General features: G+C 42.9%; 1 protein-coding gene across 6 annotated transcripts in view; it reads right to left on the reverse strand.

The window, feature by feature from the left end:
* cep128 (centrosomal protein 128) overlaps positions 1 to 17,883 on the reverse strand; it is a 72,187-nt gene that overhangs the window by 47,887 nt on the left and 6,417 nt on the right. For 5 of the 6 annotated variants that reach the window (XM_078274830.1, XM_078274833.1, XM_078274831.1 and 2 more), the window contains 7 exons: positions 11,409 to 11,486; positions 10,662 to 10,736; positions 9,474 to 9,621; positions 8,284 to 8,423; positions 6,915 to 6,986; positions 4,720 to 4,905; positions 582 to 770 (listed from right to left, as the gene is read on the reverse strand). In XM_078274830.1, the coding sequence (XP_078130956.1) occupies positions 582 to 770; positions 4,720 to 4,905; positions 6,915 to 6,986; positions 8,284 to 8,423; positions 9,474 to 9,621; positions 10,662 to 10,736; positions 11,409 to 11,486 (888 nt within the window). The remainder of the gene's footprint in view (positions 1 to 581; positions 771 to 4,719; positions 4,906 to 6,914; positions 6,987 to 8,283; positions 8,424 to 9,473; positions 9,622 to 10,661; positions 10,737 to 11,408; positions 11,487 to 17,883) is intronic. The other variant, XM_078274832.1, reaches the window with a different exon arrangement.

The raw sequence follows: 17,883 nt of genomic DNA on the forward strand, positions 1-17,883 counted from the left end.
ATGCCTGACAAGCTTTTGCACCTGGCACGTCTATTACAGTATGTATGCACCAGTGTCAGACATTCCCAAGGAGATAATTAGTCATTTTTGGCGAACAGGTGAAATATCTGAGAGAGCAAGACAAAAGAGACTGCAGTATGCATTCGAGGGATATATTCACGACATAATATGCAACCGATTAGAGAATAATTTCATCAAAATTAAAGCTAAAGCCTATAGGTCTCAGCGCACGCAGGAGCCGCCCCAATACGCTGACCATAAATATGGGAAACACACAAATTGAGGAACAGCTATGTTCATGCACAGCAGGGTACGTGCAATTTGAAAATAATCTAATAAGTATAAATCAAACAGTTTATCCATACTGTAAGTCTTGTGGAATAAACACAAGACATTGACATTGTGATACTGTTCGATTCAACCTCAATGTTGACTGCTGTCATTTTTTTAAAAGGCAAGTTAAACAGGTCTCGAATCAATAAACTAGACCTAGAGATAGCCTGATGGATTCAAACTTTTTTTTGTGTGTCCCTACTGTGATTTGAAAGATATTGGAGCTTTCTGGACGTTCAACCCCATACCTCCCGGATCTCCTGCTCCAGTGACAACTGGCGCTGGCGGGTCTCGGACATCTCCACGTCCTTGCGGTGGAGCTCTTCTTCGCGCTGGGCCAGACGGCCCAGGATCTCAGCGAGCTCCCTGCGGGCCGCCTCTGTCTGCTGGCTCAGCGCCTTCAGCTGGGCCTGAGAGCTCTGCTTTTCCCTTGCTGCCTGAAGGGAGAAAGCGAGAGCAGGAGCAAAAAGAGAGCGACAGAGAGTGGGGAGGGGAGAGGGGAAGGGAAATGAAGAATGACAAATGAAGAGGAGGAGTAAGACGGTGTACAAAAAAGGAGCTCTAACAATAATGATGAGGGCAAGAGAAAGAGTGACAGAGAGACAGAGGCAGAGAAACATATGCAGTACCAGCTCTCGCGCTGATAGGAAAATGCTAGCACTCAGCTCCCTGATAAGGGACAATGGTCAGGTCTGTTGAAGGCAGATTGCTTCTAATACTCTGGCTTTGACTGGAATTTGCAAAGACTTTGCTGTAGCTCAGAACCTAATCATTTAATTGAGCACTTGATTTTCTCCCTTAATTCATTAAGGGTGCAGAAATGATTTTGTAATTAATTCGCGTCCCGTCGAGCATGCCAGGTGGGGGTGGGGGTGGGGGGATAGTCAGTCAGTTTGTCTGTTCTGTCTGGGAGGTGACTTTCAAGCTGATAATAATAATAATAATAATAATAATAATAATAATAATAATAATAGTCCAATGTTAATTATTCAACTAAGCACAACCGCTGTAGCATACCTTGCAAAGGTACTCGTACTACTTGACTTTGTATTTGCTTATATTATAATTAAGTTAATTTAAAATACTTTATTCGAGTTTTAATTCAACTTTGATACAAAACCCTCTATGCTGTACAGATAGAACAAAGTAGGAATTAAAATGAACTGAGAAAGGCATGCATACCGTATCTATCCAAACATTTCGCTTTGTTTGGGTTGAATAGTAACATTAATAAAAAGCTCCAGAACATTTCTCATTTTCTATTACTTGTATTGGTGTGTTCCAATAGGTATTCAATAGTTCTAAATAGCATTTTCCTTTCATTCATTCATTCCTTTAAAACTGAGACCAGTTTCCTACTCTTCATCATAAGAGGACTGCATGTGACATACACCATGGATTGCAACTGACGTGTATTTGATATCTCCTCTTGCCAATTGCTATACTTAAAATGTACAGGAGGTGCTGCTTTTGCTAATTTTCCAGTCCATTTTTACTAGGAAAAGACAGACGAACTGGACCAGAAAAAGTCATAAATATTCTAACATCAGTATTTCCCCTGTGATAATAGGTTGTTGATTAATTTTCTCGAAAACGTTGAGAATGACTTGAATGTCCTTCATACTGTAATGAAACAAAGCAGGGAGAACCACCTCCTAATCTTTGTTTATACTCGTGCCTGATACTGTGGTGCGAGCCTCAGCAGAAGGTGTGCCAGCTACGAGCATGCGCGAGGACGCTCAACGCATTGTTCGTTGCAGTATTCTCCAAAATGGCAGGGGGCGAAATAAAAAAAAAATAAAAAATAAAAAAAGAGTCTGTGAATAAGCAAGACGTTGTAGAGAGTGGAAGTAAGGCTGCCTGGGAACAGTAGTAAAAACATCCATGGTTACCAATGACTTACCGCCAAACATTGCATTATTAGTAACGTTACTTTCCTTTCTCTCCAGTTACCTTCCGCTTCCTTTGTGTTGGCATTCTAAACCTCTGGTGGATTTCTGAGGACTATGGTTAACTGCTCCTCAGATCTCTGCAGGGTAAATCCAGACAGCTAGACTATCTGTCCAATCTGAGTTTTCTGTTGCACGACTAAAACATCCTTTGAACACACACACGTTCCACCAAAACAAGTTCCTTCCTGAGGCTATTTTGCAGAGGCACCGTGGCTCCGCTCGGCGCTTAGCACCACCCAAGACGATTGTGATTGGTTTTAAGAAATGCCAATAAACCAGAGCACGTTTTTCTCCCATCCCAGATTGCTGTGTGGACTAGCCAGACCCTCCTCCGCAGCGCTGTGGAGGAAGGTCTGGCAATGCGAGACTAAGGGCTTTTCAAACAAATGGCAGCAAAAGCACGTCACTATAAACAACTACTACTACTGACGAGGAATGCATTTCAGTGCAGACATTCTTGATTACTCCACTTTTTAGATCACACTGTCAAAGTCAAAGCAGGTATGCATGAGCCAGATTCAACTGCTCAGGAAATGCAACAAAGACAGTCGCTGGTTGTTGACAATGCTGCCAGCTGGCTAGCTGTTAGCTCAGCCGGCAGCAGCAGCACTATCCAGAACAGTTGAGACAGAGCTGCAGAGTTCAAATATTTGAGCTGCAGTTGCCCACCAGCGCCAACTGACACCAAGTCAATAAGCTGCAGTGACATTTACCACAGTCTGGTAAACATTTGCTGGATTCTGTGCAACAACGGAGAGCTTACACTTCACTTTGTTCAAAGACAGGCCGAAAAGAATGACCATTGCCAACAGGAACAAAAAAGCAGCTGACTATTAAGCCTTTATATAGCTAGTAGATTATGCTATCCTGACTACAGTGGGCACAGACAGTGCTACTTAAACTCTAGTTGTGTACAACAGCAATCATAGGTTTGCTTGCCAGTGTGTTTGTACAATGATACTGTAATTACAATGGATATTGTGTTTGTACACTTTTCATGCAGGCTGCTCGGAGGCTTTAACATCAAGTACCTCACTCACAATTCTTATCTGCACCTTGGGACACACTTTCTTAGCAGGAGAATGGCAATTTCCAGCATCACGAATAATAGATTTGCGTGAGTCAATGAAATTATGCGCAAAACCCACACTGTGAATTTCAGTGTGGGTATTGCGCACAATTTAATCGAGTCACGCCCTGAGGCTTTGTGTTGCTCCCCCCCATTTTTTGGGATTGTCCCAAATGGTAATCATCATTTTTTTTTCACTTCAAATGTAGTTTAACAATTGCACTCCTTGCAATAGCAATATCTTGAAATAGGGCAGACCAGTCCACTCGACTCTATGAGTTGTTATTTACAATGTGAAAACACAGCCAACATTATAAAGATCAGCAGTTACTTTTCTGCAGCTGCTACTGTTGGCTAGGGACTGAGCAATTATCGGCCTGGCTGATTATCGGGGCCGATACAGTATTTGGAAATTTGATGATTATCTGTATCTGTGTTTTAAAAAGTGCCCTACTTTGGCCCTGCTACAGCTAGGGCTGAGCGATGGGGAGAAAATCAGATATCACGATATTCTTGACCAAATACCTCGATATTGCTCCGATATTCTAGGGTTGACTTACTGGTGCTTTAACAAAATTTCTTCACACTTAGATTTTAGATAAATAATCATCAGTAATGTGGACATAATGTCTAAGTGGGGGAAAAGGCAAATAATAGAACAGCTAGAACAGTCTGGTAAGTTCAGAAAAGTACATCACTTTACTGTAACACAGCCTTTAAAACCAGGAAAAGACAACACTTAAGTGTCATATCACGATAATACGATATCCAAAATCTAAGACGATATCTAGTCTCATATCACGATATCGATATAATATTGATATATTGCCCAGCCCTAGCTACAGCTCTGTAAGCAGTCTGCAACACTTGCAAACAAATTGACAGCATTTCAAAACTTCAGGAAGCTACTTTTGTTAAGTTACTTTTTATTGTATTATGTTTAAAGTTTCCATTTTATTAAATAATTGCTCAAAGCATTTAAACAAACTTGTTTACAATTTCAAAATGTTAATTTTGACTAAAAGATTTTCATGTTTACTGTGAATGCATATCGGTTCCAAACAGGGTCCAAAATTAGCACCATCTGCTAGCCAAATGCTGGTAAAACCAGCCAAAAAAACAATGGTAATCTATTGAGTGGCTGTTCAAATGTGAATATTCACTAGCCATTTGGCTGGTGGGAAAAAAACGTTAATTTTGGACCCAGGTTCTAAATATTTTTATAGAGTTTCATTAACTGCAAAAGAAAAAAGAAAAAGAAAAAAAGAAATATCTGTATTGGCCATGAACAACCAGTATGGGTCGACCCCTAGTGTCAGCTGTGGTGTCAGAAGTCGTGTAATGAATGCATCTCCCTCAGCTGACCTGCGAGGCCTTGTCGGTATGGACCTGAGCCTGGGCTCGCTCCTCCTCCAGCTCCCTCTGCAGCCTCCTGCACTTGGCCCTCCACTGGCGCACCGCCTCCTGGGCCCTGGCCTTCAGTTCATCCCTGCTTCGCGCGCTCTCCTGGAGTAATGCCTCCGTCTCTCTCTTCTCCATCTGCCCCCGGCTCTGAAAGAATGAATTTATAAATCAAGTGTTTATTCATTCTTTATAAATCAGGTGGGGTTTTTTAAATCATGGGGCGGATCCTAAAGTGTCTAAGGGCGTTTTCACAAATAGTGCTCTTTACAAAAACCAAACTTAGTCGTCTTAAAGGGGTGACAGAATGATTCTATAGGGTATTTCACACTGTTCCTTAAGGTCTCCTAATAGGGTATGAAACATTGGTTGGGCTGAAAATTGCTCGAATGCCATTTTATGGGTCCTTAACTATCCTGTGAATATGGCTCTATTTGGAACAAGAGCTTTTCTTCCAAATATGGTATGCTCGTGAATATTTAGATGAGCTGCGTGCTGATTGGTTTGAGCGAACCCCATAGAAACACATTGGAGACAAGACAGCAGGTCTCATATTTCAGACACTGCAAAGGTATACATTGTTTGTCTGCCATTTCGTTACTAAATTCACTTCTGAGACTTTATGTGAGAAATCAACTATATAAAGCTCAAATATGGGCCGTTTTCACAAAATTGATGGCTAATTGCAAATTTGGTAAGACGTGTCGGACTTTAGGAGCTCCACACAGTCTGACGAGAAAACGGCAACCTCCATACCCAGTTAAAGTCACCGTTTCTTGGTTACTGGACTACCGGGGCTCAGGGCTCCGCGGAGCTGGCTGGCTGCCAGCATAACTAGAGTATATTTACAGTTTGAATTTCATCACGCCACTTGTATAACATCTACCCCAAGGTCTTATAAAGCTAACTATGGTGTCCGATTTCAATTTAATGCATTTTTGTGAACATTAGGGATTTCGTTAGCTGCTACTGTCCCTTCAATCCTATGGGTAAAGATCGCGGCTAGCTGCAGGCCCTGGAGCTCCATCAGGGCCTCGGTATTTTGTAGTCCAGTAACCCAGAAACTGAAGTGACTTTGCGTGGGTATGGAGCGCCGCGGGCTTCCCTTCGTGACGGAGATTCAGCTAGCTCACAGCGAGCCGGAGTCTATGAAGTAGGACACGCCGGGCGGCGAGGCAGCACCGGCCGCTGTCACGTAGCCTGCTGAGCTGCTGCTGAACTGCGACACACAGTCGGACAAAATTTGCAATTAGCCATCAATTTTGGTAAAACGGACCATATTTGACCTCTACATAGTTGATTTGTTGCATAAAAAAAGTCTCAGAAGTGAATTTAGTAATTAAATAGCGGACCTCTGGAGATCTACATGACCTAGCTAGATTCAGAAGACTAAGCTGGCCTCAGGTCAGTGGTGTAGCCTATGCAAATGTTGGGGCGTGACAAAGACTAGGATTTGAGATGCTTACGTCAGCTTTTAGCTTTGTTCAGATTCGCCCGTTTTCAGTGGCAGTTTCAAAATGTGATATTTGCATAGTAAAGGGGTATCAATGGGATTTTGAGCTTCTATGCATGTCCTATTTACCCACCGAACTGGAGTTATTCAACTATGACAAGGTAAAAATCGGTTTTGCATTCTATCACCCCTTTAAAGAGGCCAAAAAAGTGGACCAACAGAAAAAGGACTCTTTGTGTTCACATTGTCTTACTTGAAAGAGGACTCAGTTCTCTTTCTGGTCCACTTCAGCGCTGATGGGGCCTCAGGGCTAAAATTGATGCAGGTCAAAAGGCACAAGGCAAAGTGAACCTGAAGTGTGTTGTGTTCACAATGCACAGAACTGCAATGTGGACTTGAACCGAACCGTACGGTTTGTTTCGGAGGGGTCTCAGTCCCTTTGGAGTGTTCTGGTCCGAGTTCTTTTGGAGGGTGGAAACGGACCAAGTGTGAAAACGCCCCAACAGGCCGAAATCTGAAGGATCTCAGTACTGCAGCATTTACAGCTTCTTGCATTGTAACTTTGTCAGTGAATGAGGCGCTACACACAGCATGCTTCAGACTTAAATTGCCACTAGAACAAGCACCCTTTGTTTAGAGTCCTTGATCCAAATTACCTATCTGCTGATGAATTAACAGTGTGACGCAATAACTGATATTAAAATACCTGAATCTCCCTCAACTGTTCCAGCATTCGCAGCTGCTGTTGCTCCCGCCGCGCCAGGTCTGATGACAATTCCTGGTATATAGAGAAGAGAAAGGTCAAGGACGTGTGTGTGTGTGTGTGTGTACTACTGCTGCTAATGGGAGGTAAAAGTCAGAAAGGCAGGCGAAAGGGAGACATAGGGGTGTGGAGGAATGGGTTTAGGGCAACGGAAGATAGAAAAGATAAAAAAAAAAAAAAGACATTGATGACCAGAAGGAAGCAAAAAAAGAAAAAAAAGAAAAAATGTATGAGACTTTAAAAAAAGACCAACAGTAAAGGGTGGATTATAGCGAGCAAAGAAGAGGACAAAAGAAAGAAAAGTCACAGAAGGTTGAGACTGTGTTTACATGCTGCCTACAATTGGATTATCTGCAAGGCTGGTCTGAAAAGGAGTCTGAAAGGAGAGTTGCACTGGATTTACTTCATATCACCGAGAAAATCCCAATCATTTTAAAGTTTGGAGTTTGATTGAAGTCTTAAGTAAGGGCAAGTAAGGTTAGCCTGGTGCCGTTTCAGTATTTAGACTGAATAAGACTGCCAGTTGGGAGTAATTAGTCATAGACTGATTAGTCACAGGCCTATAAGACAGTATATAAATTCAGTCACTGAGAAATTGAATCTTCCACCCTATTCTCCTCATTACACTTCATTTTTGCTCATTTACCATTGAAATGAAACACTTCCAACTTCTATTTTGATCTCGGCATAAAAAACCATAAGAGACGCCCGAGGTGATACATGCAAACCCCCACTTCATCTTTTAACACCTACTCTGCAATAGGGGAAGCGTGGGAGTTTAAACACATTTTCAGTGAAAGAAACATCAGAGATTAGAGGAATGTGTTTAAGCTGTAAGTGCAGCTATTTCTACTAACATTTTATTGATACCCACCGTAGCCTACCCCTGCTTAGCTAAGGGAATTTGGTTGTTTTTTTATGTCTTGTTACAGTGATGGAAGTGACACATTACACCAGTCTGAGAAGGAAAAATGAAATTCCAACTGTCACTTCATCTGAGAAGGAGGATCAAGTGGCACGGAGTTGGCGGAGGATGCAACCATGGATGAGAGGCACCTGACAAACTGAAATAACCCTGCTCAGGGTGGAGACACCACCGGCAAAGTCAAAGAGCATGCTTCTGTTGTGTTCGTTTGCACTCCAGCTGAGAGATCCTCAATGTTTCCCATTTATTCTCAGAGTAGACTGCAAAGACAGCCACATAGATGACTAAGGAAAGGAATGAGATGCAATGCCTTCTCTGAACCCCTGGTTTTATAAGCCATTTCCTTAATATAACTACCCTTTCTCAGGGAATTTCTCTGATACACACCTCCACCTGTACGCTGAGTGTGACCCTCTCCTTCTCCTTGCGGTCCAGAGTTCTAGTCAGTTCTTCAACCTCACTGAGGACTGAAGCGGTGCGCAGCTGGGCTCGCAGCTCCGCCACTTCTTTCTCCAGATCCAAACGATCTATGAACATGCACGCACACACACATGCGGACACGTAATCAAAGTGTTGTTACAATTGATTTCTACGTGTGGAGACAAGAAACGTAGAACACGCGGTGACAAGAAACTTCAGGTGGCAGATGGATTAGGGAGCACAATAAAAAGCACAGCAACATTTTTTGAGCGAGATAAATATTTAAGCAAAGTTACTTTTTAATTATTTTCTAACCTTACTCTCAACTTCTTTTAGCTCTTTACTTTATATTATACCTACTATATCATATACTGACATGTCAATCAATTCACTTGATCACCTAGGGCAGACCGAGTTAACAGACGTGAACAGAATATAAATGAAGTGATAAGAGATGCAAATGAAGCAGGACTAAGGCTAAACGATTAATCAAATTCAAACCAAAGTCGCAATATAATAGAAGGCAGAATATAACACAATACAAGCAACCAGAGGGTCGGAAACACCTCGCCCCGTGGGCTTTACGTGCACACACGCTGCCCTACGCGCCACGTGACGCATGCCAATGAGAGTAGATGAAGAAAACCACTTGTAAACTCCGCCATGCGCACCTTCGATGCTCGCAGTACTTCTGTGTGAAAATGACCAAGGCCGGGTTCAAGTGCAATCCACGTTTACATGTTACACTGTTGTAAGAGTAGCGTAATGTGTGCATAGCGAGGTGTGAATCTTCACTGATCTCCCGATTCGATTATGTCAGCGATTCGATCTTCAAAAACAAAACATTCTGCAGTGCTCTCATACTAAATAAATTGGATACATAAAAGTACAACACTGACCACATGGCACTTCCTGAATGTGCAAAAAACATAACATAATATGTAAACAGAAATGTTGTTAGGCCTACATTAAATTGTAAACAGAAATAATCGATTATGGCCCGGCCGATTATCGAGGCAGCATCGTCCATGTCCACGAGTCGATGCATCGATTATTTGATTCATTTCAACACCTCTAATAGCGAGTGTGTGGGTTGAGCGAGAAAGAGTGTGACAGTGGATCAGAGCAGACAGGCAGACCTGACTTAAATTCAGTACCTGGCCCTCGCAGTCCCCCTCTTCCCTCCTCCCTGTCAGTGTGGTTGCCATGTGGCTGAGCAGTGGGCTGAGAAGTCTCCAGCCGGACCCTCTGGAGCTCAGTCTTCTCATTCCTCGTCCTAAGCAGCTCGCCGCGCATGTCCTCCACCTGGGGATCATCAGCCGTGTAAATCAGAAACAGAGAAAGACATCGGACTGTCTGACAGCGGGCAAACCCACACTGAGGTTCTCCGAGGAGACGCTGCACTGCAGGGTTTCCCCCAGAAAAGTTGTTTAGCCTGGTGGCAAGTGTCTTTGTTTTCAACGAGGGCCCGGCTGGGGCCAGTCACAGACCGATGGCAGCATTAATGTAGAGCCCAATAGCTTCTGTGGTCGCAGAATCATGGACGGAATTGCAAAATTCTGAATTTAAAAAAGCTATCAGACAGATTCCATACATTATCCTAGGTTAAGTCAGTGCTAAAACTAGTAGATAACTTTATTGTCCCCGTGGGGCAGTTGGGTTTGCGGCACAATCGCAAGGCACTTCATGACAAGACATCAGACATATGATACAAACAAATAGTCCCTACATCAGACACCGACAGACATAACATGAAGAACACACATCACACACTACACTATACACCCTTAGGTATGACCAGGCCAGCTGGATATCTAGCTTATTTTGACCGATTTAAGGCTTTTATGGCTTGTGGTACTAAAGAGAATTTGGATCTGTTCTTTATGTCTTGGTCAGACGGGGTGGGCAGAAACGACGCCTAGATGGCAGTAGTTTAAAATGAGATGCCAGGGGGGTGTGTGTGTGTGTAGTCACATACAATGTTATTGGCCTCTCTCACCAGTCTGTCTTTGTAAATGTGTTCAATGCTCGGTAGTGTTATCCCAAATAACTTGCTGGCAGCTGTAACTGTTTTTCTGTGACTAACTAGTAAGCTAACTAGAGATTTGAAAATATGACTACATCTCAGTTTCAAACTGAGCCATAAAAAAAAAAAAAACCTGTAGTTTTAAAAAACTTTTTAAAATGCATTCAGAAATAATTCCCAGTGGCTTAGGGCAACTTGGGCCTGGTGGGCCACCAGGTTTGCAATACACTGGAGCAAACGCTGCTCTGTATGTTTATCGTTTTGTCTCCTGAGGTTTACTACATCTATATACAGTCGGGTACAGCACACACAGACAAACCTGTTGAACAAGAGACTCTCTGCTATGCTCAGACTGTTCGAGTAGTCTCCTAGCTCTCTCCAGTTCCTGCTCCATCTGAGGAAAGCAGAACAACAACAATGTCAGGACAACAGTGGTTTGGAGGTTCAGAATGATCATTGCCTACAAAGTTCATCTTGAATGTTAACTACTACTGCTGCCAGTAAGGAGTTACAATGCATACTAGGATATGGGGTTCCTAAAAGTAGTTTGGTGCTTTATCTATGCAAGTTCTCTAAAGAAAATATCATTGCTAGTGATATTTGATCAAAATACTGCTAGTAGCTAGCAAAAACCTCTCACTCAGAACTGTGGTAAAGAAACACCACAAACGAAAAACCAATGGCTAACAATTGTGGAAGACATTTTTTCTGATGGGGAAGATTGACAAACAAACTAAGGCTACAAGAGGCACAACTGGACAGAAATTGGAGGGGAAAAAATGACTCTATACAAGACTCAAAATGACGACACTGGACTAGAATAATAGTTAATAGAAACATTACTCTCCAAGGCTGTAAAAATGTGAAGGCAACTCCCAAGCAGATTTCTTTTTGCTTTGTTTGTTAGTGTTTGTTACTACTACTGCTGCCAATTCAGTAAAATTATGCAGTAAAGAAATAAGCAGGAACTTGTATAAAGGCAAACTTTTATGGCACGGAATTCATAATAATCTACCATCTTTTCTACTTTAACACAAAACATTCCTTTGAGAATACATATATTTACCTTGGACTTCTCCCTGTCGGCTTTCAGTAGCCTGGCTGTAACAGCCTCCTCTCTCTCATGGGCTTGAACTTGAAAAGTCTACAAAACATAATGCACGGGCCACAACAGTATGTATCATTATAAGAGCGCACGTATAAGAGTAGTGTAAGAATGCAACATGAGAGGTGCCATTGCATCATAGCATCCCCCATCTCCTCTTCTTGGAAGGAGACACTGGCATCATGGTAGATTTGTACAAGCGCTTAGATCCCACTCATTCTGAGCGGCATGCGATGACAGATTACCGGCTGCTAGCAATAACATCTACCCAAGTGACTCATCATCTATTTGATTCACATCACAGCCATCGGTGGGGAATAAATGTGCCCTCTGCTCTCCCTCCTCTCCTGCTCTTTAGTAGTAAAAGAGATTATTTTCCTCTTCATGTCCTCACGCTTGTTTATTTACCCTTAATTTTTTGGACAAATGCATAATTTCCCATCACCCTGGGCCCTGTTGGTGTCCCATTAGGGCACTACGGAGGAGAGGGATGCAAATAAATTGGTAGCTGCTATCATCACACACACACACAGTTGAAAAGTCTAGCTCACAAAAGATAATCAGTCTGGATACAGCTACACAGTGCCCCTCTGTGGTCTACTAATAAACTACAGGAAGCATGAGAGCCTCAAAAAGGACCGATGCCAAGACACTGATAAACTTTGACAAAACGCTGTCCTTAGAACCAGGATCCAAGAAATTAATGTTTGAGTTATTAAAAAAAAATTAACTCACATTATGGTAATGATGTATTATGGATGATTTGTGTGGCTAAATGGAAAGGAGCAACATAAGAGAGCAATAATACTAGGTTATGTGTTCTTTACTATGACTGGGGGCATCTAATGAGTGCATCTAGCTTCGAGTCTACGTCCCTAAAGTGCACCTAATGACGGAGCTCTCTCAGCTATAAACGCTTCGAGACAAATGCGCACCTAAAATAAAAAAATGATTGGCATGAAATATGGGAAAGTAGCAATCGCATGCTTAGCAACCATTTGCACTGCGTCGAAGTAATTGCCTAGGTGTGCTTTATGGTGTCATAAAGCAGAGCAAGAGGGCTTGGTGACACAGTGAGAGAACGGCTGCTTTAACAAAGAAGAAAGCACTGCAGTACATTAGAGAGAAAACCCTTCAGTAAGACACAATGCGGGAGTGCATGCTCTGTGAATGATGGATCGCACTTTTGTACACGGACATAAATATAAATAACCAAATGTATCCAATTGTGTGGAAGATAACAAATCACAGTGCAGCGTTTCCTATGTTGATTTGGAAATGGCGGCCCGCCACGCTTAAATATCTGCCGCCACGGTATCAGAAATAGGGCAGACGCACAACGTAGTTGCGGTTGCCTTTTAAATGATCCTGCCTGTTGGAAAGCCTGTCCACGCCCCCCGCAGGTGGACAGCGATACTGCAGTCTGATGTCGGTTGAGTGAGCGGCACTGCGCTTTGATGTCTGTTTTAGAGAGGCAGTGGACTTTTATTTATTCATTTTCTTCATTCTGTCTGGTTTGCGCATTCGTGAGGAAAACGTGAGTATTGTACATGTGGAGTTTGTTGTGCGACACCATGCAGGACAAATATCTGTATAGTTTAACTATTTAGATCGAAGTTATGGCAGGAGTGGTCATGAAAGCCTTATTTTCATTAGTCTACTTAGCTAATCATCGCCGTTAATATGTAATAACGCCGGTTTATATCACACTGTGCTCTGAGTGTTTATATGTTAAAATTAACTTCTATAATATAGCGTGGGAGGTTATTGTGTAGTGAATCTCAGTTTCTGTGCTCTGTAGGATATGTGCATTTAACCACCTCGTGATTTATTCAACGCTCCATGTCTGTAGCCTACTTGTAACATTGGTAACAGCTACAGCTAATATCATTGTGCACTGTAAGTTTATAGCTGCTGCTTTTAGTTCACTTAGGTCAAACCCCTCCGTTTCACTACCGACATAATGCACTCCCCGTTGTTTGTGTTACAGCGAAGTGTCAGTTCCGTTTCATATGTAAAATGTGGGCGGGGGTGTTGTTCGGACAGACCTGCCCCCACTACTAAAAAAAAACCTAAAGGAAACACTGCAGTGATTACAGTATCTTTTTGTACATCTTTTTATGTAAAGGTGAAGAGTAATCACTCAACAGAGATCATCAGAATGTTTTCGCATTTGTTTTTTTAACACCACCAAGCTTGCACATGAACCTACCAGAGTTGGCAAACAGAAGGGCTTATGATTTTTTATAAGGACACTCGAAAATGAGATGCTACATCTCAAGGGGCTATCTTTTCAATACATTCAAATTTATAATTGAGCATTCATAATTTGTGTAAATGTCAGTGGTCTGCATTACTACTTAGAAATAACCAATAGGCATTTGTTGTTGCTGCTGGTTCTACATGGGTAAAAAGTCCTGTTGACTTGCTTTCTCTTTACTGCATCAGTCAAATCTCTTCTCAAATAATTCAAGACTGGAATGATGACTGCTTGACCAGCTGGTCTCAGACATGTAAAACCACCCTTTTGAGATAGTATACTTTGAACTACAATGAAAGCATTCGATAGAGGTGTGGCAAGGAAGTGGCTATTAAAGGGGAACTATTATATAGCATTTTCAGGTTCATACTTGTATTTTGTGATTCTACTAGAACATGTTTACATGATTTTTATCAACAAGGCTGACACTATCATATCTTGTATTTCACCTCACTATGCCCTGCTTCTCTGAATTGTTTTGTGTCTGTGGCCCTGTCAGCATTGATGGATATTGTATCACACATGAAACCTACCTATTCATCTTCAGATATTGTTCCCCCTCGTCTTTTGAAAGAGGTATTTGATACTATTGGTCCCAGCCTCTTGTCTATAATAAATAGCTCTCTTATGACTGGCACAGTCCCATCTAGCTTTAAACATGCTGTGGTTCAGCCTCTAATTAAAAAAAACTAGGAATGCACTGAATCCAGGATTCGGCCGAATATTGGGCTTTTTGACGGGGTTCGGTTTCAGTCTGGTTTCAGAGTACACCATAGCACAGAAACAGCACTTCTTAAAGTGCTAAATGATTTGTTGCTGTTCGGTGACGGAGGAAATTGTGCTATTATACTCTTGCTGGACCTTAGTGCTGCATTTGACACTGTTGATCATGTCATCTTGTTGGATCGCCTTCAGCATAGGGTAGGGATAAAGAGTGAGTAAAGAGAATTAAAAAGTAAGACCGGTGGGACCGGCCCGTTCTGGGAGCGGCAAGGATTGCGGGTGGATTACGTGTATAGAGCAACGGCTTATACATTGTCCCATACTAGCAGCCTAAAATCTCGTATTTTATCTGCTTTTATATTTTTTCATTGTTTTTAACTGCTCTTTAATGCTTAATTTCTTATACTGCACTGTAACTTTTATTCTTGTATTTTATCTGTTTTTAATTTTTTGATCGTTTTTAACTGCTCTTTAATGTTTTATGTAAAGCACTTTGAATTGCCCTGTTGAGCTGTGCTATACAAATAAAGCTGCCTTGCCTAGGAATCCAGGCTGTTGCTCTACAGTGGTTCAATTCTTATTTAAAAAATAGCGATTACATGTGGTGTACCTCAAGGTTTGATTTTAGGGCCAATTTTATTCTCTTTGTACATGCTCCCATTGGGCTCCATTCTTCAGAAACATAACATATTTTATCACTGTTATGCTGATGACACACAGCTGTACCTGCCTCTAAAAACAGGTAATACCAACTCTTTAAAGTCCCTTTTTCACTGCCTGAAAGACATTAAGTGCTGGATGGCTAACAACTTCCTCCAACTTAATGAGAGTAAGACAGAAGTCATGTTGTTTGGCCCCCCCAAATTCAGATGACAAACTTTCAAAAAATTTGGGGACTTTAGCCTCAAGTGTGCGCCCTTTGCCAGAAATCTAGGTTTCATCAAATTACTTCTAAACAAATTAGTTCTGTTGTCAAATGTAGCTTTTTTCATCTCAGGACTATTGCTAAACTAAAATTCTTCCTCTGTCGTAAGGACTATGCGCTTATTTCTTCTCGTATTGACTACTGCAATTCCTTTTATTCTGGGATTTACCAATCATCTTTATCATGCCTGCAGCTTGTCCAGAATGCGGCTGCTAGATTGTTGACTGGTACCAGAAAGAGGGATCATATCTCCCAGATATTGGCTTCTCTTCACTGGTTACCGGTCAAATATAGAATCGATTTTAAAGTAATGTTACTTGTTTTTAAGGCATTACATGGATTGGCCCCTTTATATATTGCTGATCTCCTTACCCTACATCACTCTTCCAGGAACCTAAGATCGTCTAATCAGTTCCTTTTAGCTATTCCACAGTCTCGGATAAAAACAAAGGGTGATCGTGCCCCGAGACTCAGGAACAAACTTCCCATTCATATTAGGTCCTCCTCTAAGTGTCGTCTTAAAACACATTTTTATTCTTTGGCATATGATTTAGTTAGTGTGTTGCTTGTATGATGTTCATTGTGTCTATATTTTTATTGTTTTCGTTTTTTTATTTTTATAACTGCTGTACAAACTTTGTTTGGTTTTAAAAGTGCTCTATGAATAAATTGACTTGACTTTAACGTTCAAAAAAACAATATCTTTCTCACACTGCCCATGGCTGCTGCACCTGTATTCACCCAATGTATGAGACGCTCTGTTACCGTGAAAAATCACCAATAAAGGCTTTTAAACCAAATACTACATAACCAAAAATGTTTCAGATGAACTGTGACCCGGAATTGGGGAAAATTTAACAACATTGGCAGCCAAGACGACATCTCTCACTGCCGTTAGCATGTAGCTACATGAATAAAAACTCCAATTCCTGCCTGGAGCAGATGACCAATCATAGAAGCCTGGCCTAGAGTTGTTTTGGCCACGTTTAACATGAAAATCCGACATTATAACCTAGTATATCCATCCATCCATCCATCTTCATCCGCTTATCCGGGGTCGGGTCGCGGGGGTAGCAGCTCCAGCAGTGGACCCCAAACTTCCCTTTCCCGGGCCACATTAACCAGCTCCGACTGGGGGATCCCGAGGCGTTCCCAGGCCAGGTTAGAGATATAATCCCTCCACCTAGTCCTGGGTCTCCCCCGAGGCCTCCTCCCAGCTGGACGTGCCTGGAACACCTCCCTAGGGAGGCGCCCAGGGGGCATCCTTACCAGATGCCCGAACCACCTCAACTGGCTCCTTTCGACGCAAAGGAGCAGCGGCTCTACTCCGAGCTCCTCACGGATAACTGAGCTTCTCACCCTATCTCTAAGGGAGACGCCAGCTACCCTCCTGAGGAAACCCATTTCGGCCGCTTGTACCCTGGATCTTGTTCTTTCGGTCATGACCCAGCCTTCATGACCATAGGTGAGGGTAGGAACAAAAACTGACCATTAGCTTTGCCTTCTGGCTCAGCTCTCTTTTCGTCACAACGGTGCGATAAATTGAATGTAATACCGCACCTGCTGTGCCGATTCTCCGACCAATCTCCCGCTCCATTGTCCCCTCACTCGCGAACAAGACCCCAAGGTACTTGAACTCCTTCACTTGGGGTAAGGACTCATTCCCTACCTGGAGAAGGCACTCCATCGGTTTCCTGCTGAGAACCATGGCCTCCGATTTAGAGGTGCTGATCCTCATCCCAGCCGCTTCACACTCGGCTGCGAACCGATCCAGTGAGTGCTGAAGGTCACAGGCCGATGATGCCATCAAGACCACATCATCTGCAAAAAGCAGCGATGAGATCCCCAGCCCACTGAACTGCAACCCCTCTCCACCCCGACTACGCCTCGATATCCTGTCCATAAATACTACAAACAGGATTGGTGACAAAGCGCAGCCCTGGCGGAGGCCAACTCTCACCTGAAACGAGTCCGACTTACTGCCGAGAACCCGGACACAGCTCTCGCTTTGGTCGTACAGAGATTGGATGGCCCTGAGAAGGGACCCCCTCACCCCGTACTCCCGCAGCACCTCCCACAGTATCTCCCGGGGCACCCGGTCATACGCCTTCTCCAGATCCACAAAACACATGTAGACTGGTTGGGCATACTCCCAGGCTCCCTCCAGGATCCTTGCGAGAGTAAAGATCTGGTCCGTTGTTCCACGACCAGGACGGAATCCGCATTGTTCCTCTTCAACCTGAGATTCGACTATCGACCGACCCCCTCCTTTCCAGCACCTTGGAGTAGACTTTACCGGGAGGCTGAGAAGTGTGATACCCCTGTAATTGGCACACACCCTCTGGTCCCCCCTTTTTAAAAAGGGGAACCACCACCCCGGTCTGCCACTCCTTAGGCACCGTCCCCAGACTTCCACGCAATGTTGAAGAGGCGTGTCAACCAAGACAACCCCTCCACACCCAGAGCTTTAAGCATTTCTGGACGGATCTCATCAATTCCTGGGGCTTTGCCACTGTGGAGTTGTTTAA

Source organism: Sander vitreus, chromosome 18, assembly GCF_031162955.1.
Source record: "Sander vitreus isolate 19-12246 chromosome 18, sanVit1, whole genome shotgun sequence".
NCBI classification, from domain to species: Eukaryota; Metazoa; Chordata; class Actinopteri; order Perciformes; family Percidae; genus Sander; species Sander vitreus.